Source organism: Papio anubis, chromosome 17 (genome assembly GCF_008728515.1).
Source record: "Papio anubis isolate 15944 chromosome 17, Panubis1.0, whole genome shotgun sequence".
Taxonomy (NCBI): domain Eukaryota; kingdom Metazoa; phylum Chordata; class Mammalia; order Primates; family Cercopithecidae; genus Papio; species Papio anubis.
Window position 1 is genome coordinate 46,812,785 of NC_044992.1, and position 21,233 is coordinate 46,834,017.

The 21,233-nt window shown below is 53.1% G+C and overlaps 2 protein-coding genes across 5 annotated transcripts in view; one reads left to right on the forward strand and one right to left on the reverse strand.

Moving 5' to 3' along the window:
- Window positions 1-18,141, forward strand: part of ERBB2 (erb-b2 receptor tyrosine kinase 2) — a 44,705-nt gene extending 26,564 nt beyond the window's left edge. For both annotated transcript variants that reach the window (XM_009190506.4, XM_003912932.4), the window contains 20 exons: window positions 837-956; window positions 1,235-1,361; window positions 4,240-4,313; window positions 4,400-4,490; window positions 4,707-4,906; window positions 5,268-5,400; window positions 5,483-5,573; window positions 6,288-6,448; window positions 9,341-9,388; window positions 12,803-12,941; window positions 13,022-13,144; window positions 13,399-13,497; window positions 14,310-14,495; window positions 14,642-14,797; window positions 14,913-14,988; window positions 15,265-15,411; window positions 16,125-16,222; window positions 16,398-16,586; window positions 16,873-17,125; window positions 17,267-18,141. In XM_009190506.4, coding sequence (XP_009188770.2) covers window positions 837-956; window positions 1,235-1,361; window positions 4,240-4,313; window positions 4,400-4,490; window positions 4,707-4,906; window positions 5,268-5,400; window positions 5,483-5,573; window positions 6,288-6,448; window positions 9,341-9,388; window positions 12,803-12,941; window positions 13,022-13,144; window positions 13,399-13,497; window positions 14,310-14,495; window positions 14,642-14,797; window positions 14,913-14,988; window positions 15,265-15,411; window positions 16,125-16,222; window positions 16,398-16,586; window positions 16,873-17,125; window positions 17,267-17,622 — 2,867 coding nt within the window. In that variant the 3' untranslated portion in view covers window positions 17,623-18,141. The remainder of the gene's footprint in view (window positions 1-836; window positions 957-1,234; window positions 1,362-4,239; window positions 4,314-4,399; window positions 4,491-4,706; window positions 4,907-5,267; window positions 5,401-5,482; window positions 5,574-6,287; window positions 6,449-9,340; window positions 9,389-12,802; window positions 12,942-13,021; window positions 13,145-13,398; window positions 13,498-14,309; window positions 14,496-14,641; window positions 14,798-14,912; window positions 14,989-15,264; window positions 15,412-16,124; window positions 16,223-16,397; window positions 16,587-16,872; window positions 17,126-17,266) is intronic.
- MIEN1 (migration and invasion enhancer 1) lies at window positions 18,074-20,149 on the reverse strand. 3 transcript variants are annotated; one of them, XM_031657077.1, is made up of 4 exons: window positions 19,958-20,105; window positions 19,747-19,844; window positions 19,253-19,329; window positions 18,074-18,409 (listed from the first exon to the last, which is right to left on the reverse strand). In XM_031657077.1, the coding sequence occupies exons 1-4, from the start codon at window positions 20,044-20,046 to the stop codon at window positions 18,365-18,367; spliced, it is 309 nt and encodes a 102-aa protein (XP_031512937.1). In that variant the 5' UTR covers window positions 20,047-20,105; the 3' UTR covers window positions 18,074-18,364. The 3 variants fall into 3 exon arrangements, with proteins under 3 accessions (XP_031512937.1, XP_003912987.1, XP_009188769.1); XM_003912938.3 differs by lacking the exon at window positions 18,074-18,409 and adding an exon at window positions 18,710-19,166 and having other exon boundaries at window positions 19,958-20,149; XM_009190505.4 differs by lacking the exon at window positions 18,074-18,409 and having other exon boundaries at window positions 18,710-19,329; window positions 19,958-20,109.
- Window positions 20,150-21,233: the final 1,084 nt, after the last annotated feature.

The following is a 21,233-nucleotide window of genomic DNA, read 5'->3' on the forward strand; positions in this document are numbered from 1 at the left end:
CACATTGACCAGGGTGGTCTCGAACTCCTGACTGTAGGCGATCCACCTGCCTCGGCCTCCGGAAGTGCTGGGATTACAGGCATGAGCCACCGCCCCCGGACTTTGTTGTTTTTTTTTTTTGGCAGAATCTCACTCTGTTGCCCAGGCTGGAGTGCAGTGGTGCAATCTCGGCTCACTGCAACCTCTGCCTCCCGCATTCAAACGATTCTTGTGCCTCAGACTCTTGAGTAGCTGGGACTACAGGCATGCGCGACCATGGCTGGGTACTTTTTGTATTTTTAGTAGAAACGGAGTTTCACCATGTTGGCCAAGTTGGTCTCAAACTCCTGACCTCAAGTGATCCGCCCACCTTGGTCTCCCAGAGTGCTGGGATTACAGGCGTGAGCCATCGTGCCTGGCCTAGATCAGTTTTATTTAACAGATCACCTATTTACTGATGGGCATTTATGGACTGGGCTCAGACCTGGGGAACCTCTCTCCTCCTTTCACAGGAACAGGAGTGGACCTTCAGATCCTGGCTGACTGTGTTAGGGAGAGGATAAAATGTAGAGCCAGACCATTTGGGTTCAAATCCTCGCTCCTCCACTCAGTAGCACAATGACCTTGAATAATTTACAGAACTCTCTGCTTTGGTCTCCCTTTTTGCAAAATGGGAATCTCACAGTGCTGATCCCATCCAGTTCTTGTGAGGAGTAAATGGATGTCAGGTGCTGACACATGGTAGGGCATTTAAGTATTGGTTGATACTGTTCTTCTTGTGCCTGGGCACGGTGACGCTGTTCATGGTGGTGCACGAAGGGCCAGGGAATGTGGCTACATGTTCCTGCTCTCCTTAGACAACTACCTTTCTACGGACGTGGGATCCTGCACCCTCGTCTGCCCCCTGCACAACCAAGAGGTGACAGCAGAGGACGGAACACAGCGATGTGAGAAGTGCAGCAAGCCCTGTGCCCGAGGTACCCACTCACTGCCCCCAAGGCCAGCTGCAGTTCCTGTCCCTCTGTGCATGAACCCTGGCCCAGCCCTCCCTGTCCTATCCTTCCTCAGACCCTCTTGGGACCCAGTCCTTGCCTTCTACTGTCTACCCCTGGCCCTCCTCAGCCCTACAAGCGTCCCTATGTCCTCTGTCAGTGTGGGGAGGGGCCTGGACCCTGATGCCCATGTAGCTGTTAACCTGTCCCGGTGTGAAGGCTGAGACAGCCCCTTCCCCACCCACCCACCTCCACCCCCTCAGTGTGCTATGGTCTGGGCATGGAGCACTTGCGAGAGGTGAGGGCGGTCACCAGTGCCAATATCCAAGAGTTTGCTGGCTGCAAGAAGATCTTTGGGAGCTTGGCATTTCTGCCAGAGAGCTTTGATGGGTAAGAGTGGGCACAATGGCCTGAGACAGTGTCAGGGCAGACAGAGTCCTGAGGATCCAGATGTGGCAGCATCTCTCGGGGATGGCAGGAGACAGAAGTTGATGGGGGGGGGGGGGGAGGGCAAGAATGCAAAGAAAGCAGATGGGAGCCCAGAGGGAGCAGGGTCTTTGGGGTGGGAGTGGTTATTTTTGTAAATGACATGCTATCCGTGAACAAGGACTTGTATGGAGGTCAGACCATCTAGATAAAGTAAAATTCCCTTTGAGTTCATAGCACCTTTATTCAAAATATCCCCAAATTGGAAATAACTCAAATGTGCATCACTCGGTGAGGGAATAAACAAGTGGCAGTATGTCCATTTGGTGAAGTTCTACTTAGCAACTAAAGGAAACGAACTACTGATACAACATGAATGAATCTCAGAAACATTACATTGAGCAAAGGAAGCCAGAGACAAGATTCCATACTGTCTGATTCCCTTTATGTGAGGCTCTGAACAGACAAGACCACTCCGTGGTGGGAGAGATCAGAATGGTGGTTGCCCTAGGGTGGGGGGCCTCAAACGGGAGGGACATGAGGACATTTCTGGGGTAATAGAAATGTTCTGTATATTGATTGGGGTATTGGATACATGAGTGAATCCATTTGTCAAAACTCATCAAACTGTATGCTAAGAGTCTACATTTTATTTATTTTAATTTTAATTTAATTTAATTTAATTTTTTGAGATGGAGTCTCGCTCTGTCGGCAGGCTGGAGTGCAGTCGTGCAATCTCGACTGACTGCAACCTCCGTCTCCCGGGTTCAAGCGATTCTCCTGCCTCAGCCTCCCGAGTAGCTGGTGCTACTGGTGTGTGCCACCACGCCCAGATAATTTTTGTATTTTTAGTAGAGATGGGGTTTCACCATGTTGGTCAGGATGGTCTCAATCTCTTGACCTCATGATCTGCCCACCTCAGCCTCCCAAACTGCTGGGATTACAGGCGTAAGCCACCATGCCCGGCGCATTTTATTGTATAAGTTATACTTCAATAAAAATATAAGTTATACTTCGATAAAAAATGAATTGGGGCCAGGCACGGTGGCTCACGCCTGTAATCCCAGCACTTTGGGAGGCTGAGGCAGGCAGATCACTTGAGGTCAGAAGTTCAAGACCATCCTGGCCAACATGGTGAAACCCCATCTCTACTAAAAATACAAAAAATTAGCCAGGCTTGGTGGCATGCGCCTGTAGTCCCAGCTACTTGGGAGGCTGAGGCAGAAGAATCGCATGAACTCGGGAGGTGGAGGTTGCAGTGAGCTGAGATAATTTTGCCACTGCACTCCAGTCTGGGCGACAGAGTGAGACCCTGTCTCAAAAAAAAAAAAAAAAAAAAAAAGGGGTCAGGCGTGGTGGTGCACACCTGTAATCCCAGCACTTTGGGAGGTTGAAGCAGGAAGATTGCCTGAGTCCAGGAGTTCAAGACCAGCATGGGCAACATAGTGAGATCCCATCTCTACAGAAAACACAAAAAATTTGCCAGGCATGGTGGTATGCACCTGTAGTCTCAGCTACCAGGGAGACTGAGGTGGGAGAATCACCTGAGCCTGGGAGGTGGAGGCTGCAGTGGGTTGAGATCATGCCACCATACTCCAGCCTGGGTGACAGAAAGATCCTGTCTCAAAAAAATAAAATAAAAATTATCTTTCACACTTCCTTTACCTCCACTCTCCTTTCCAGAGGTGACCATGGTTAGCAGTGCATGTGTTCACCTAGACTGTTTATGCATCTGTAGACACACACACAGTGAAGTGTGGTTTTCATCGTTTTGGTGGGGAGGTTTGTTTCTGTAAATGGGAGCATATGGGGAGCACTGTCTGAACCTTGCTTTGAGAGCTGGTCATGACAGTTCCTGCCGAACCGCCTCGTTCTTTCAACAGCTGCAGAGCAGACGGCAGCAAGGAGAGGCAGCTAAGAACCCAGACTTGGGAGCCAGACTGCCTGGGTTTGAAACCCGGCTCTACCACTTACTAGGCATGTGACTCTTGTGCTGTGCCTCAGTTTCTTCATCTGTAAAGTGGGGCAAAAACAGTCCCAACCCCGTAAGGTGGTTATACCACCACGCCTGGCCAGATGATTATAAAGTTTGAATGAGTTAGTATTTGTAAAGCTCTTAGAACAGTGCCTGGCAGATACTAAGTGCTCCTAAATGTTGGTTTTTATTATGTGGCTGGGTGGCTCAGGGTTTTATTTAACAGCTCCCCTATTTACTAATAGACATTTAGATCATGTTCCATTTTCATTCTTACAAACAGTTCCACCTTATATGTGGCTCTGGGCCAGTGTCTCCCTAGGCCACATTCCTAGAAATAAGATTTCTTTTTTTATTTTATTTTATTTTTTGAGACGGAGTCTTGCTCCATCTCCAGGCTGGTGTGCAGTGGTGTGATCTCGGCTCACTGCAACCTCTGCCTCCCAGGTTCAAGCGATTCTCCTGCCTCAGCCTCTCGAGTAACTGGGACTATAGGCGCGCCGCAACACACCCAGCTAATTTTTGTATTTGTAGTAGAGATGGGGTTTCACCATGTTGGCCAGGATAGTCTCCATCTCTTGACCTGTGATCTGCCTGCCTCAGCCTCCCAAAGTGCTGGGATTATAGGTGTGAGCCACTGTGTCCGGGCAGAAATAAGATTTCTAGATCAAAGGATATAAATACTGTTTTGATAGATGTTGCCAAACTAAGGCCTGGGCTTTGAAGCCCAGGATGGGAACAGCTGGGCTCGATGGGCAAAGGGTTTGAGTGAAAGCATTCACAGTGGGGAGTGGCTGGCACGGCCAGTGTTGGCAGTGATGTCCACCCTGTTCCTGGCCCTGCTGATTCCTCTCCTGATCCCTCCAGCGACCCAGCCTCCAACACCGCCCCGCTTCAGCCGGAGCAGCTCCAAGTGTTTGAGACTCTGGAAGAGATCACAGGTGGGCTCTGTCTCTGCATCCTGCTCTGCCGGGGCTGGGAGTCCGTGTCCTGTCCCCACTCCCCTAATCTCATCCTCTGCCTGCAGGTTACCTATACATCTCAGCATGGCCAGACAGCCTGCCTGACCTTAGCGTCCTCCAGAACCTGCAAGTAATCCGAGGACGAATTCTGCACAAGTAAGTACTGGGAAAGAAGGGGCCTGATGGAGAGGAGTCCCAGGGAGGAGTCCCTGTGGGAAGCTTTGGGCCTGAGGGAGTATTCCTGTTCCCCTGGGACATAGCAGTAACCTTTCCATGAAAGTCTGCAGAGTGTGCTGGGGATGGAGGAAGATGAGAGTAGCCTTTGCTGTCCGGGAAGGGGACCATGGTAAGGTGCCCTCCTTTCTCCCATAGTGGCGCCTACTCACTGACCCTGCAAGGGCTGGGCATCAGCTGGCTGGGGCTGCGCTCGCTGAGGGAACTGGGCAGTGGACTGGCCCTCATCCACCATAACACTCGCCTCTGCTTTGTGCACACGGTGCCCTGGGACCAGCTTTTCCGGAACCCGCACCAAGCCCTGCTCCACACTGCCAACCGGCCAGAGGACGAGTGTGGTAAGACAGGGAGCCCAGTGTGTGTGCTCCCCATCTGCCAGCACACAAGAGTGCCCACGGGGTCCTGGCACCAGCGTTCTTGGACTTGTGCAGACTGCCTGTCCCTGTGCACCCTTCTTGACTCAGCGCAGCTCTGGCTGGCTTGGCCTCTTGGCATGGCTTCTCTAGCTGGGTCCTACCTGCCTTGGCATCCTTCCCTCCCCCTCTGTTTCTGAAATCTCAGAACTCTTCCTCTCCCTACATCGGCCCCACCTGTCCCCACCCCTCCAGCCCAGAGCCATGCCCACAGCCAGTTCCCTGGTTCACTTGGACCTGGGGCCTCCCCTAAAAGTCCCCTGCGGTCCCTTCCTCCTCACTGCAGTGGGCGAGGGCCTGGCCTGCCACCAGCTGTGCGCCCGAGGGCACTGCTGGGGTCCAGGGCCCACCCAGTGTGTCAACTGCAGCCAGTTCCTTCGGGGCCAGGAGTGCGTGGAGGAATGCCGAGTACTGCAGGGGTATGAGGGGCGGAGGAGAGGGGTGGCTGGAGGGGTGCATGGGGCTCCTCTCAGACCCCCTCACCACTGTCCTTTCTCTCAGGCTCCCCAGGGAGTATGTGAATGCCAGACACTGTTTGCCGTGCCACCCTGAGTGTCAGCCCCAGAATGGCTCAGTGACATGTTTTGGACCGGTGAGCTGCTGGTGGGCTCAGAGCTGGGTGGAGGGGTGCAGTGAGGGGGATTGCCAGGGACTTGGCAGGATGGCGAGACGCGGCAGGGTGTGCTGTCTGGTAAAATATCCCTGGAGAGGGCTCAGCACTCAGACCCGAACAGCAGCAGAGTGGCAGGAAAGGGGGCACGGGGGACCCTGGGGCCCTTCAGACTATGAAAAGGTTCTAAGGAGGTCTGCGTTTGCGGCTGTGGCTGTGGCTGTGCTAGGGTGGTTAGCCCTGCGGGCTCAGGAGTCAGACTACCTGGATTCAGACCCAGGTCCTGCTTCCAACCTTGGTGTTTTATTCCTAAAATGGGTATTGTAATAGTACCTACCTTGCTGGGGTGTGGCGAGAATGAAATTAAACAGGGCTTGGCACAGTGAAGCCCGGGAAAGGCTTTCTATGCAGCAGTGACTGTTGTTACTCGCTGTTACACCTTAGGTAATGCGTTTTCTTCTCTGGGTGCCTCCCATTCTCTGGCTCAAGTCCCGCCCAGGATCAAGCTTGGAGGAGGGCCCCGAGGGAGGGTCCACAGAGACTGGGTGAAGAGCAGAGGTGTTTGTCCCAGGAGCATGGTGAAAATTGCTGCTGGGTGGCCTTGGGAAGCACAAAGGGGACCCAACTAAGGGCCTGATCCTACTGCCCTGGAGGTGTCAGTGCCAGCCCCCCACAAACCTTTTCTGCCCCTCCCAGGAGGCTGACCAGTGTGTGGCCTGTGCCCACTATAAGGACCCTCCCTTCTGCGTGGCCCGCTGCCCCAGCGGTGTGAAACCTGACCTCTCCTACATGCCCATCTGGAAGTTTCCAGATGAGGAGGGCACGTGCCAGCCTTGCCCCATCAACTGCACCCACTCGTGAGTCCGAGGGTCTTTTCTGCAGAAAGGAGGACTTTCCTTTCAGGGGTCTCTCTGGGGCTCTTACTATAAAAGGGGACCAACTCTCCCTTTATCATATCTTATTTCTGATGGCAAAAATAACACATTGTTGGGGCCGGGCACGGTGGCTCACGCCCATAATCCCAGCACTGTGGGAGGCCAAGGCGGACAGATGACCTGAGGTCAGGAGTTTGAGACCAGCCTGGCTAACACGGTGAAACCCCGTCTCTACTAAATAATATAAAAAATTAGCCGGGTGTGGTGGTGGGCGCCTGTAATCCCAGCTACTCGGCAGGCTGAGGCAGGAGAATGGCATGAACTCAGGAGGCGGAGCTTGTAGGGAGCTGAGACTGCGCCACTGCACTCCAGCCTAGGCGACAGAACGAGACTCCATCTCAAAAAAAATAAAAATAAAAATAACACATTGTTAAAATGGTAAAATTAAAACATGAAATATAAATTAATGCCCTAGCAGTTCTATCCCCACTGTTAATAATTTGAAATATTTTTCCTCTAGTTATTTTTGTCTGTGCACATTCTAATATGTATATATAAGTTAACATACATTAATATTATTCTCCAGTTATTTTTATCTGTGCACGTTCTAACACACACACACACACACATACACACACACACATATATATATATTTTTAGATGGAGTCTCACTCTGTCACCCAGGCTGGAGTGCAGTGGTGCAATCTTGGCTCACTGCAGCTTCTACCTCCTGGGTTCAAGCAATTCTCCTGCCTTGGCCTCCTGAGTAGCTGGGATTACAGGAACATGCTACCTTGCCTAGTTAATTTTTGTATTTTCAGTAGATGGGGTTTCACCATGTTGGCCAGGCTGGTCTTGAACCCCTGACCTCAGGTGATCTGCCAGCCTCGGCCTCCCAAAGTGTTGGGATTACAGGGGTGAGCCACCATGCCCAGTCATATATTTCTTTTTACCAAATAGAATCATAGTTCATACATATTGTTTGCAAATTGCTTTTTCTCACTTTCCAGGACCTTGAAATGTTTTTCCATGTTCTAACATGGCGATCTACCTTATTCTTTTAATTTTTCTTATTTAGTTGTCTTTACACATGAAACACATGAATACATCCTTGTGATAAACATTTTCAGTAACATAAAAGTATAAATGTTACAAAACCAATGTGCCCTTTCACTCAACTCCCTGTCCACCCAGTCTCTCCTGTGGGCTGGGAGAACCACCGCATTGACTTGTGTGTTCATCCTTCTGGGCTCTTTTCTGCACACTTATATAGACACACTACATTTATATTAGGTTGAGTCAAATAAGATTGCTGTTTGTGTAAACCAAAAATGGTCAAGAACCTGGGCGCGCGGTGACTCACACCTGTAATTCCAGCACTTTGGGAGTCTGAGGCAGGCGGATCACTTGAGATCAGGAGTTCGAGATCAATCTGGCCAACATAGCGACACCCTGTCTCTACTAAAAATACAAAAATTAGCCGGGTATGGTGATGCACACCTGAAATCCCAGCTACTCGGGAGGCTGAGGTAGGAGAAAACCCGTGAGGCGGAGGTTTCAATGAGCCTAGATTGTGCCACTGCACTCCAGCCTGGATGACAGAACAAGACTCTTGTCTCAAAAAAAAAAAAAAAAAAAAAAGGTCAAGAAACAGCAATTTCATATAGTTCCACTTGTCATCAGATTTGTGTGCGTGTACATTTTGTAATGTAAATGGGATCATTCTCTTCATACTATTCTGCAGTTTACTTTCCCTCCGACTTGAGGTATCCTTTCTTGTGAGTACAGACAGATCTACCATCTTTATTTTTTTTTAATTACTCAACCTATAACATGGATGTAATTTCACTTTGTTTTTGAGGGATATTGAGCTTGTTTCCCTGTTTTCGCAGTTTATTGCAATTGAGCTCCATACACAAGTGAGCCTTCTTCTGTATGCCCCCTAGTGTCCACGCATTGGCATTTTTAGGGTATATAGTGCTGGCAATGTTTATCACAAGGATGTATTCATGCGTTTCAATTTAAAGACAACTAAATGATAAAAATTAAAAGAATATGGGTCCGGGCTGGGTGCAGTGGCTCACGCCTGTAATCCCAGCACTTTGGGAGGCCGAGGCAGGCAGATCACCAGAGGTCAGGAGTTCAAGACCAGCCTGGCCAACATGGCAAAACCCCGTCTCTACTAAAAATACAAAAATTAGCCGGGCGTGGTGGTGGGCACCTGTAATCCCAGCTATTTGAGAAGTTGAGACAGGAGAATTGCTTGAACCTGGGCGGCGGAGGTTGCGGTGAGCCGAGATTGCACCAGTGCACTCCAACCTGGGCAACAGAGCGAAACTCCATCTCGAGAAAAAAAAGAAAAAAAAAAAAAAGAGAATATGGGTCCAGATCCATATGGATCCTAGATCCAGATCACGGTATTAGAACATGGAAAAACATTGCAAGATTCTGTTAAGTGACAAAAGCATTTGCAAGCAATATGTAGGATCTGTATTCAGAGGAGAATTTGCTGCATCATACATATTTCATAGGTGTTGCCAAACCGTTCTCTGGAGAAGTCGTATCAGTTTACCCTGAGATTCTTCTATGGAGGGAATAGCTGAGCTCCCTTACTTGCTTTCCTGGGTGCCCCTCCCTGCTTCCTACCCACCACAAGGTGCTGCAGGGGAGAGGGGCATGCGGGTTCCTTGGCTGGAGAAGGAGTCTCCTTGTGGGGTGGTAGAAGGAGCACTGATGGCCTTGAGCCCAGTTTCTACCTTTGTCAAATGGGGATAATGACCCAGCCACACCCCTCCCGGGTTTGTTGTGAGACTGGAACGGTGGTTCCCAAGAGGGTGGTTCCCAGAATTGTTGATGAGACTCTTTCTCCTGCAGCTGTGTGGACCTGGATGACAAGGGCTGCCCCGCCGAGCAGAGAGCCAGGTTGGCTTGGACCCCAGGATGTACCCCGCGTTGCCCTTCACTCCCCCACTGGATGCTGGGTGGTCACTGCTGTAGGGAGGGGACCCCCTGACATATGTCCCTTCCCACTCACTCTTCCACTGTGGAACCTCCTGTCATTTTCCACTTCAACAAGTGACAGAGGACCTGCTCCGAAACTGAGGGGAGGGGACCGCAGGGAACGATGGCTAGAAAACCCAGTCCCTCCCCAGCCTGGAGTAACTTGATGTCCTGTGAGGGACACGGGCAAAGTGCAATTCCGTGGAAGTCAAGAGAGGCAGAGAAGAGTGCAGCCACACCGCTGAAGGAGCGATGAATTCTTAACTGGGGATGGTGGGAGGCTTCAAGGAGGAGGTGGAATTTGAGCCAGGCTTTGAGAGAGGAGCAGGAATTGCACTTGCATTTAGGTAGAAAGCACTGGGGTGCAAGGTGACACTGGAGGGGGAGGCATCAGGAAATCCAGGATGTCTTCAAAGTTCTGGTGTCGGGGGCTGTTGAGTAAGCACAGGAGTAAGGGGGTCATTAGAGTCAGGGTGGGGTCTGACCTGGAGGCCAGAGGCCCTGAACCCAAGCCACAGGGTGAGACTTGACTGTCTGGGCAGTGGGGACCTTTGGGAAGGACTTTGGGTAGAAAAACAGACTGAAGTCTTTGTCTTAGGCAATCATCTGTCCGTGAAATGAGTATGTGTTACAGGCTTGGTATGGGCCAGACCCTGTGCTAAGCAAGGGGGTGCGGAGAGGACAGGATGACAAGAATATTGGATCAACATCGAGGAGCTCCATCTATCCCAGGATGCACTATCTTTTTTTTTTTTTTGAGATGGAGTCTCACTCTGTCGGCAGGCTGGAGTACAGTGGCGCCATCTCATTTCACTGCAACCTCTGCCTCCTGGCCTGAGGCTCCCGAGTAGCTGGGATTACAGGCATGCGCCACCACACCCAGCTAATTTTTGTATTTTTAGTAGAGACGGGGTTTCACCTTGTTGGCCAGGATTGTCTCCATCTCTTGACCTTGAGATCCGCCCACCTCGGCCTGCCAAAGTGCTGGGATTACAGATGTTAGCCACCGTGCCCAGCCAGATACGCTATCTTTTTATTGAGTGATTGAGACAGGGTCTTGCTCTGTTGTCCAGTCTTGAATGTGGTGGTGCAATCACAGGCGCACTGCAGCCTTGGCCTCCTGGGCTCAAGTGACCCTGCTGCGGCAGCTGGGACTATGGGAGCATGCCACCACACCTAGCTAAGTAAAAAATTTTTTTTGTATAGACAGGATCTCACTGTGTTGCCCAAGCTGGTCTCAAACTCGTGGGCTTAAGTGATCCTCCTGTTTTGGCCTCCCAAAGTGTTGGGATTACAGGCATGAGCCACCACTCCTGGCAATGAGCCAAGTCTCTTTTTTTTTTTTTTTTAGATGGAGTCTTGCTCTGTTGCCCAGGCCCGAGTGCAATGGCACGATCTTGGCTCACTGCAACCTCTACCTCCCAGGTTCAAGCAATCCTCCTGTCTAAGCCCCTGTAGTAGCTGGGATTACAGGCATGTGCCATCATGCCCGGCTAATTTTTGTATTTTTAGTAGAGACAGGGTTTCGCCATGTTGGCCAGGCTGGTCTTGAACTGCTGACCTCAGGTGATCCATCTGCCTTGGCTTCCCAAAGTGCTGGGATTACAGTCATGAGCCACACCTGGCCAAGTCAAGTCTTAAAAGATGACCCTGTGGAGAAATGGTGGTCCAGGCTGAAGGGTCAGCCTATGCAAACACTGGGAGGTGTGGAAAATCATTCAGTAAAAACTGCACCTTGAATACCCATACAGCCATTCTGTTTTTCACTTTTTTTTTTTTTTTTTTTTGAGACGTTTCCCTGTTGTTGCCCAGGCTGGAATACAATGGCACAATCTTGGCTCACCGCAACCTCCACCTCCCAGGTTCAAGTGATTCTCCTCCTCAGCCTCCAGAGTAGCTGGGATTACAGGCATGCACCACCATGCCTGGCTAATTTTGTATTTTTAGTAGAGATGGGGTTTCTCCATGTTAGTCAGACTGGTCTCGAACTCTCGACCTCAGGTGATCTGCCCACCTCAACCTCAAGCCGCTGTGCCCAGCCCTACTTTCAATATTCAATAAATTACATAGCCAGGCACAGTAGCTCACACCTGTAATCCCAGCACTTTAGGAGGCCAAGGTGGGAGGATCCTTTGAGGTTAGAAGCTCGAGACCGGCCTGGGCAACACAGTGAGACGCCATTTCTACAAAAAAATTAAAAAACTAGCCAAATGTGGTGTCGTGTGTCTGTAGTCCCAGCTACTTGGGCAGCTGAGGTGGAAGGATTGCTTGAGCCCGGAGGTCAAGGCTGCAGTGGGCCATGATCTCACCACTGCACTCAGCCTGGGCAACCCTGTCTCAAAACTAAATAAATAAATAAATAACACAAACTATTTAACAGTTTATTATAAAATAGGCTTTGTGTCAGATGATTCTGCCCAACTGTAAGCTGCTGGCAGTGTAAATGTTCTGAGCACGTGTGAGCCAGGCTAGGTGTCTTTTTCGTCTTTTTTTTTTTTTTTTTCCTTTTTGTGGAGAACAGGGTCTCGCTATATTACCCAGGCAGGTCTCAAACTCCTGGGCTCAAGTTATCCTCCCGCCTCTGCCTCCCTGAGAGCTGGGATTACAGGCGTGAGCCACCGCGCCCGGCCAGGCTAGGTGTCTTAAATGCATTTTCAGTTTCAACTTACAATTGGTTTATCAGGATGTGGCCCCATGGTGTTGAGGGACATGTGTATTAACAGTCTCCTTAGTGATTTTTTTTTTTTTGAGATGGAGTCTCTTACTGTTGCCCAGGCTGTAGTGCAGTGGCGCAATCTCGGCTCACTGCAACCTCCGTCTCCTGGGTTCAAGTGATTCTCCTGCCTCAGTCTCCCAAGCAGCTGGGATTACAGGCACTCACACCACGCCCAGCTCATTTTTTTGTGTGTATTTTTAGTAGAGACGGGATTTCACTATGTTGACCAGGCCGGTCTCGAACTCCTGACCTTGTGATCCACCCGCCTCAGCCTCCCAAAGTGCTGGGATTCCAGGCGTGAGCCACTGTGCCCAGCATCCTTAGTGATTTTTACACCATAAAGTGTTGGAGCTCTAAGGCAGAGCCAAGGCTAGAGAACCAAGTATAGAGAATCTGGAGATGTGGAGAGGGCTCTGATTGCCTACAAGGAGTTTGGACTTTATTGTGGAGGCAGTGGGGAGCCAAGGCAGGTTTAGAGTAGGAGAGGGTCCAAGCCTGTGGGTCACCCTTCCGACTTCCCTTTCCGAATGCCAAACACCTTCTTCATGTCCCCCGTGGGCCCCCTTTGTCCCTCCTACCCCAAACTAGCCCTCAATCCCTGACCCTGGCTCCGCCCCCAGCCCTCTGACGTCCATCATCTCTGCTGTGGTGGGCATTCTGCTGGTCGTGGTCTTGGGGGTGGTCTTTGGAATCCTCATCAAGCGACGGCAGCAGAAGATCCGGAAGTACACGATGCGGAGGCTGCTGCAGGAAACGGAGGTAAGGCGGGGTGAAGGCCTGCCAGCCCGCTTGGGGTCTGCACTGGCTCCCGGCACTGACCCACCACCCCCTCACCCCAGCTGGTGGAGCCACTGACACCAAGTGGAGCGATGCCCAACCAGGCGCAGATGCGGATCCTGAAAGAGACGGAGCTGAGGAAGGTGAAGGTGCTTGGATCTGGAGCTTTTGGCACAGTCTACAAGGTCAGGGCCAGGTCCTGGGGTGGGCGGCCCCAAAAGGTGGGGGCGGTGCCTGGAGGGGTGTGGTCGGCAGTTCCGATGGGAGGGGCAAGAGCCGGAGGCAGTATTTGGGGGAGGGCAGTTACAGCGGAGCAGAAGGGAACGGGAGCAAGCCCTAGGGTGGGGAAGGATGTTTGGAGCACAAGTAATGATTTCCTGGAAGGCAGGTAGGATCCAGCCCACGCTCTTCTCACTCATATCCTCTTCTTTCTGCCCAGGGCATCTGGATCCCTGATGGGGAGAATGTGAAAATTCCAGTGGCCATCAAAGTGTTGAGGGAAAACACATCCCCCAAAGCCAACAAAGAAATCTTAGACGTAAGCCCCTCTACCCTCTTCTGCTGGGAGGACAGGAAGGACCCCATGGCTGCAGGTCTGGGCTCTGGTCTCTCTTCATTGGGGTTTGGGGAGATACGACTCCCGCAAACCTAGACTATTTTTTTGGAGACGGAGCCTTGCTCTGTCACCCAGGCTGGAGTGCAGTGGCGTGATCTCAGCTCACTGCAACCTCCACCTCCTGGGCTCAAGCGATTTTCATGCCTTAGGCTCCTGAGTAGCTGGAATTACAAGCACCTGCCTGTTTTGTTTTGTTTTTTTTTTTTGAGACATAGTCTCGCTCTGTCACCCAGGCTGGAGTGAAATGGCGTGGTCTTGGCTCGGCCTCCCAGGTTAAAGCGATTCTCCTCCCTCAGTCTCCTGAGTAACTGGGATTATAGGTGTGAGCCATCACGCCCGGCTAATTTTTGTATTTTTAGTAGAGATGGGGTTTCACCATGTTGGCCAAGCTGGTCTCAAACTCCTGACCTCGTGATCCGCCTGCCTCGGCCTCCCAAAGTGCTGGGATTACAGGCGTGAGCCACCGTGCCCGGCCTAATTTTTGTATTTTTAGTAGAGACGGGGTTTCACCATGTTGGCCAGGCTGGTACTTTGGGCATTCACAGGCCATGGGCCGCGGCTGTGGTTTGTGATGGTCAGGAGGCTGTGTGGTGGTTGCGAGGCTGTGTGGTGTTTGGGGGTGTGTGGTGGTTGGGGGTGTGTGGTGGTTGGGAGGCTGTGTGATGGTTGGGAGGCTGTGTGGTGTTTGGGGGTGTGAGGTCTCCCATACCCTCTCAGTGTACCCTTGTCCCCAGGAAGCATACGTGATGGCTGGTGTGGGCTCCCCATATGTCTCCCGCCTCCTGGGCATCTGCCTGACATCCACGGTGCAGCTGGTGACACAGCTTATGCCCTATGGCTGCCTCTTAGACCATGTCCGAGAAAACCGCGGACGCCTGGGCTCCCAGGACCTGCTGAACTGGTGTATGCAGATTGCCAAGGTATGCACTTAGGGCACCTGGGCTCTTTGCGGGTCCCTTTGGAGCAAGCCCCTATGTCCACGAGGGGCTAGGATGGGGACGCTTCCTGGGCATATGACCAGGGCCAGGCCCTCCCAGAAGGTCTACCTGGGTGCTTCCCATTCCAGGGGATGAGCTACCTGGAGGATGTGCGGCTCGTACACAGGGACTTGGCTGCTCGGAACGTGCTGGTCAAGAGTCCCAACCATGTCAAAATTACAGACTTTGGGCTGGCTCGGCTGCTGGACATTGACGAGACAGAGTACCATGCAGATGGGGGCAAGGTTAGGTGAAGGAGCAGAGGAAGTTGGGTGGAGTGGGGTCTGGCCCCTGGGAGAACTCTGAGTGGCCACCTCCCCACCACACACAGTTGGAGGACTTCCTCTTCTGCCCTCCCAGGTGCCCATCAAGTGGATGGCGCTGGAGTCCATTCTCCGACGGCGGTTCACCCACCAGAGTGATGTGTGGAGTTACGGTGTGTGGTGGGGAGTGTTGGGAGGGGTGGGTGAGGAGTCATGGCTGGAGGGAGGATGAGAGCTGGGATGGGGAGAATTATGGGGCCACTTCAGCATGTGGAGGGAGGGAAGGGGCTGCCTGTGCCCCACCTTGCAGGGTCTGTGCACTTCCCAGGATTAGGGAAAGACTGGGTAGATTCTGTCTCCTGGCATCACATCTCTCCCCTGCTGCCATGATGCCAGACTCCTGGGCAGAACCTCTGGCCCTCCCACTCCTGACCCTGTCTCTGCCTTAGGTGTGACTGTGTGGGAGCTGATGACTTTTGGGGCCAAACCTTATGATGGGATCCCAGCCCGGGAGATCCCTGACCTGCTGGAAAAGGGGGAGCGGCTGCCCCAGCCCCCCATCTGCACCATTGATGTCTACATGATCATGGTCAAATGTGCGTGGCTGAGCTGTGCGGGCTGCCTGGAGGAGGGTGGGAGGTCCTGGGTCGAGAAGCCCACAAAGGGCATGAAAGGGGACCAGGATGTATGTAGACCCAGGAACCCTGGTATATTAGGAGCCTCAAAACCTTCTCATATCCCTTTTACAGTCAAAGTCCAAAGCCACTCTTGAGGAACAACTAGAGAACCTTATGTACAATATTAAGCTGGGCACAGTGGCTCATGCCTGTAATCCCAGTACTTTGGGAGGCTGAGGTGGGAAGATCCCTTGAAGCCAGGAGTTCAAGACCAGACTGGGCAACACAGTGAGACCCTATCTCTACAAAAAATAAAAAAATTCGCTGGGTGTGGTGGTGTGTGCCTGTAGTCCCAGCTACTTGGGAGAGGCTGAGGCAGGAAGATCACTTGAGCCCAGTTGAAGGTGGCAGTAAGCTATGATTGCGCCACTGAAATCCAGCCTGGGCGACAGAGTGAAACCTCATCTCAAAAAAATAAAAAAGCAAACAAAAAGAAAAAAAAATTAAAAGGGAAACTAGTAGAGATGCCCGAAGGTTCTGGCTGAAGCCCCCAGAGTCTGGTACTACTTCTCTACCACCAAGGGCTTTGGGCTGTCCCTTGGGACTGTCTAGACCAGACTGCAGCGGGAGTGGGAGGGGAGGCAGCAGGCACACAGGGCCGGGGCTAGATGCTGGCCTCCCTCCCGCCCCAGGTTGGATGATTGACTCTGAATGTCGGCCGAGATTCCGGGAGTTGGTGTCGGAATTCTCCCGCATGGCCAGGGACCCCCAGCGCTTTGTGGTCATCCAGGTACTGGGCCTCTGTGCCCCATCCCTGCCTGTAGCTAAGAGCACCCTCCTGCAGAGGGTGGGAAGGAGAGATGAGTCCGGTGTGCCAGGCCCCTCACCTGCTATGAGCCTTCTTCATGGAAGGCTGCATGCTGGGCTGGGGAGGGGCCACCATCCCACCTCTCCTTCCTCCGCAGAATGAGGACTTGGGCCCAGCCAGTCCCTTGGACAGCACCTTCTACCGCTCACTGCTGGAGGACGATGACATGGGGGACCTGGTGGATGCTGAGGAGTATCTGGTACCCCAGCAGGGCTTCTTCTGTCCAGACCCTGCCCCGGGCACTGGGGGCATGGTCCACCACAGGCACCGCAGCTCATCTACCAGGGTCAGTGCCTTCGGTCACACTGTGTGGCTGCTTACCTCCTCCATCCCCGGTGGACTAGGGTCCCTTTCTCTGATGTTCCCTCAACTGTCACCTCTCAAGGAGACCCCATTATCCCTACAAAAAATTCTTACTGCCTTCCAACCTCTGTGACCCCATTCTCTCCACGGTGACTGTGTCGTACCCCAAAGGTGACCTGTTTTTCTCCTGTGACCCTGTCACCTCCCATGGAGTCCCCATCCCAGATCCATTAAGTGACTCCCATTATGACTTACTTTCTTGTCCCCAGAGTGGCGGTGGGGACCTGACGCTAGGGCTGGAGCCCTCTGAAGAGGAGGCCCCCAGGTCTCCACGGGCACCCTCCGAAGGGACTGGCTCTGATGTATTTGATGGTGACCTGGGAATGGGGGCAGCCAAGGGGCTGCAAAGCCTCCCCGCACATGACCCCAGCCCTCTACAGCGGTACAGTGAGGACCCCACGGTACCCCTGCCCTCTGAGACTGACGGCTACGTTGCCCCCCTGACCTGCAGTCCCCAGCCCGGTATGGAGTCCAGTCTAAGCGGAGAGACTGATGGGCGGGGGAGGGGGGACCCTCAGCCCAGGGTCCACTGTGGGGGCAGAGGGAGTGGCAGCGACACCGGGGTTCCTTCCCCTAATAGGTCATCTTCTCTTGGCCTTTCAGAATATGTGAACCAGCCAGATGTTCGGCCACAGCCCCCTTCGCCCCAAGAGGGCCCTCTGTCTCCTGCCCGACCTACTGGTGCCACTCTGGAAAGGCCCAAGACTCTCTCCCCAGGGAAGAATGGGGTTGTCAAAGACGTTTTTGCCTTTGGGGGTGCTGTGGAGAACCCCGAGTACTTGGCACCCCGGGGAGGAGCTGCCCCTCAGCCCTACCTTCCTCCTGCCTTCAGCCCAGCCTTCGACAACCTCTATTACTGGGACCAGGACCCATCAGAGCGGGGGGCTCCACCCAGCACCTTCAAAGGGACACCTACGGCAGAGAACCCAGAGTACCTGGGTCTGGACGTGCCAGTGTGAACCAGAAGGCCAAGTCCGCAGAAGCCCCGATGTGTCCTCAGGGAGCAGGGAAGGCCTGACTTCCACTGGCATCAAGAGGCGGGCGGGCCCTCCGACCACTTCCAGAGGAATCTGCCATGCCCGGAACCTGTCCTAAGGAAACTTCCTGCTTGAGTTCCCAGATGGCTGGAAGGGGTCCAGCCTAGTTGGAAGAGGAACAGCACTGGGGAGTCTTGGTGGATTCTGGGGCCCTGCCCAATGAGACTCTAGGGTCCAGTGGATGCCACAGCCCAGCCTGGCCCTTTCCTTCCAGATCCTGCATACTGAAAGCCTTAGGGAAGCTGGCCTGAGAGGGGAAGTGGCCCTAAGGGAGTGTCTAAGAACAAGAGCGACCCATTCAGAGATTGTCCCTGAGACCTAGTACTGCCCCCCATGAGGAAGGAGCAGCAATGGTGTCAGTATCCAGGCCTTGTACAGAGTGCTTTTCTGTTTAGTTTTTACTTTGTTTTTTAAAGATGAAATAAAGACCCAGGGGGAGAATGGGTGTTGTATGGGGAGGCAGATGTGGGGGGTCCTTCTCCACACCCACTTTCTCCATTTGCAAATATATTTTGGAGAACAGTTAGGCACCGGCCTATGTCTGGGGGTAGCTCTGCACCATCCCTTCCTGCTCACCTTACACTCAACTCCTCTTTTCCTGGAGGGAGTGGCCAGGAATCTTCAGAAAGCTTGGATGAGGAGCCTGACATCCAGTTCTCTAGCTTCAGGGTTGGGGGGGATCGGGAAGCTGGATTCGGATCTGAGAGCCCTTTAACAACCAGATCATTCTTTCTTAGAACGAATTCCTAAGGCCACTCACCAGAATGGGGTTATTTCCTCCTTGTGAGTCAGGAGAGTGGCGGCTGAGTGGGCGAAAGACGAGGCAGGGTCTACTGTGGGACTCATTTTCCTTGCCTTGGCTATGCCAGAGGAGCTCACTGACCTAAGGAGTAGCTGTCCAGAAAGCCCACCCAAGCCAGCACAGCCACCCTGGCGGTACAAAGGCTGGGCCGGCCGGACTTCTGTGCCCCCCACATTCCCAGATTGGACATATAAAAACACACACTAGTTAGCATTAGTGTTTGTAGTGCCACTTTACTGCCAATGGCTGACATTGCCCTGGGTTGGGGAAAATAAATAAAATCTACTGTGGCATCAGACAGGTATTACCGAGGTGAAGAGTGGACCAGGCTTTTGTGGGCACTTATCCTGGGAAGGGGGTATAAGGTGGCTGGGGAAGTGTCCGTGGAGAGTGTCTCTCTCCTGCCCCCAAGGCCATGGAATCTTATTCCTTCCTTGTACCCAAAAGGGCAAAGTGGAGGCCAGGGTCTCTTTGCTAAGGAGCTAAGTAGGGGAAAGAGGCAGGGGGAGCTCCCAGCAGGACCAAAGGGAGACCAAGGCTTGGACCCCAGAACAGAGCAGGAACCCAGAATCCTGTGCAGTCACAGGATGACACAGGGAGGACGGCTGTTGGTGATCTTTTCTAGGGGTTCTCCTTTACTGGCTCTTCGGATGGCCTCAATGAGCTAGAGGACAGAGATGTGGAATGACGGGATGATGCACTGTTGGGGTAGGATGACCCAGAGGTCCTCCCAACACTGCAAATACTCACATCTTTCTCATAGGGAAAGCCCCCATTCTCCAGCTTGGAGAACACCAGCTGTCCATTTATCTCTATCTCAAAGGCACCTGGTAAGAAATCAACAGATAAATAAATGGTACCCTGAGAACATAGGCAGAAATCAGGAGTTCCTTCAAAGGGGTCCCCCACCACTCCCACTGGAGACCCATTTGTAGCTCCTTAAGCCATTCCCCAACCCTGGGTCAACTCCAGGGAACCTGAGGGAGGCCTCGCCTGTGTGCCCCTGGCAACAATGAAAGACTCCCTCCCCTCCAACCCTACACGATTGCAGTCTAATAGGTTTTTCCCCCGCAGGCCTCTGTGAACCCCCTGACATATGGAAGGGAACTCATGTTGGCTGGACATTTTACCATGTGCCAGGCACTGCAGGCACTTTACATAAAGCAGCCAATGTCAGAACTAGAAAGCGGGAGAGCTGGGATTTAGAGTACAGACTGACTCAGCAGGTGTTCCATGAGCCTCACCTGTGCCCCCCAGGCGCGACTCGATCTCGATGCCCGGATACTGCTCCTTCACAGCACTGGCCAGCTCCAGGTAGGTCGCCTCGAAGCCGCAGGGTTCACTGGGGAGAAGAAATGGGGCTGGGCTGGGGACTCGGGGGTGGGGCCTCCCGTGGACCCACCTCCGTCCGGCCCACGGGACCAGGGTAGGGGTCCTCCAGCCGGGACCGCTCACCAGTACTCCACCATGATGCGGACCCCACTCCCCGGTTCCACCTCCTCGGGAGGGGGCGCTACGGACGTCTGCCCCGGCTCCCCGCTCATAGCTGCCTGCTCCGCTCGGGCCCCTGCTTCCGGGTGTGACGCGCTCAGCGGGCACGTGACGGGGCGGGGCCTCTGGAGCGCGGCGGGGCCGAGCGTGGCGTTGGGGCGGGGCGGGGCCCAGCGTGGCGTCCAGGCGCCCCCTGTAGGCCTCCGCCATTGCTACGTTTTGACCTCGTACGGCAGCTCCGGAGCTCGCGCCCCGGGCAGAGTCTGGGAGAACCGGTACAGAGCCTCCTTCCCTGGCCCGGTCTCCCGGAATGCCGGGCTTCCCCACTCCCGATGTCCGCCGGACTTCACGGCTTCATTTACTCTAATGGACTATCTTAGACTGCAGAGCGCTTTTCAGTTTACAAAAGAAAGAGAAAGCGGTGGGGCAACCATCCTGGAGATGGGAGTGGGTGTGGCTGATGTATGAAATAGTTGACATTTTCTCGCTCACATGCTGATGGCATGTTTTTTTTTTTTCACTCTTGTTGCGCAGGCTGGAGTGCAATGGCGAGATCTCGGCTCACTGCAACCTCCGCCTCCGGGGTTCAAACGATTCTTCTGCCTCAGCCTCCCAAGTAGTTGGGACTACAGGCGCGTGCCACCGCACCCGGCTAATTTTGTGTTCTTAGTAGAGACAGGGTTTCACCATGTTAGTCAGGCTGGTCTCGAACTCTTCACCTCAGGTGATCCACCCTCCTCGGCCTGCTAAAGTGCTGGAATTACAGACATGAGTCACCGCGCCCGGCCCAGTTTTTTGTTCGTTTGTTTGTTTTAGGAGAGACAGGGTTTCACCATGTTGGCCAGGCTGGTCTCGAACTCCTGACCTCAAATGATCTGCCCGCCTTGGCCTCCCAAAGTGCTGGGATTACAGGCGTGAGGCACCACGCCCGGCGCTGATGCCATTTGGAACCGCCCTATAGTTACATACCCAAGTGTTTCTGATCCCAAAGCTCTAAACTGCTTTTTCCAGTCTTTTGTAACTGCCTCTTGCCTGCACTGGAGAACCGTAGACACTCTTCAGGCTGTGTGCCCCCAGCAGTTCCTGCACATCCCCTTCTTATCCAGCCTCTCACTGGGGGACTGGTGTCATTACTCCCATTTTGCAACTCTGGAAATGGAGGCTGCTCAGGTCCTCGCTGCCTTTTCCCTGCCTGCAGTACCGCTATGGTATCCTAGCACGCCACCCACTCTAGTGTCCC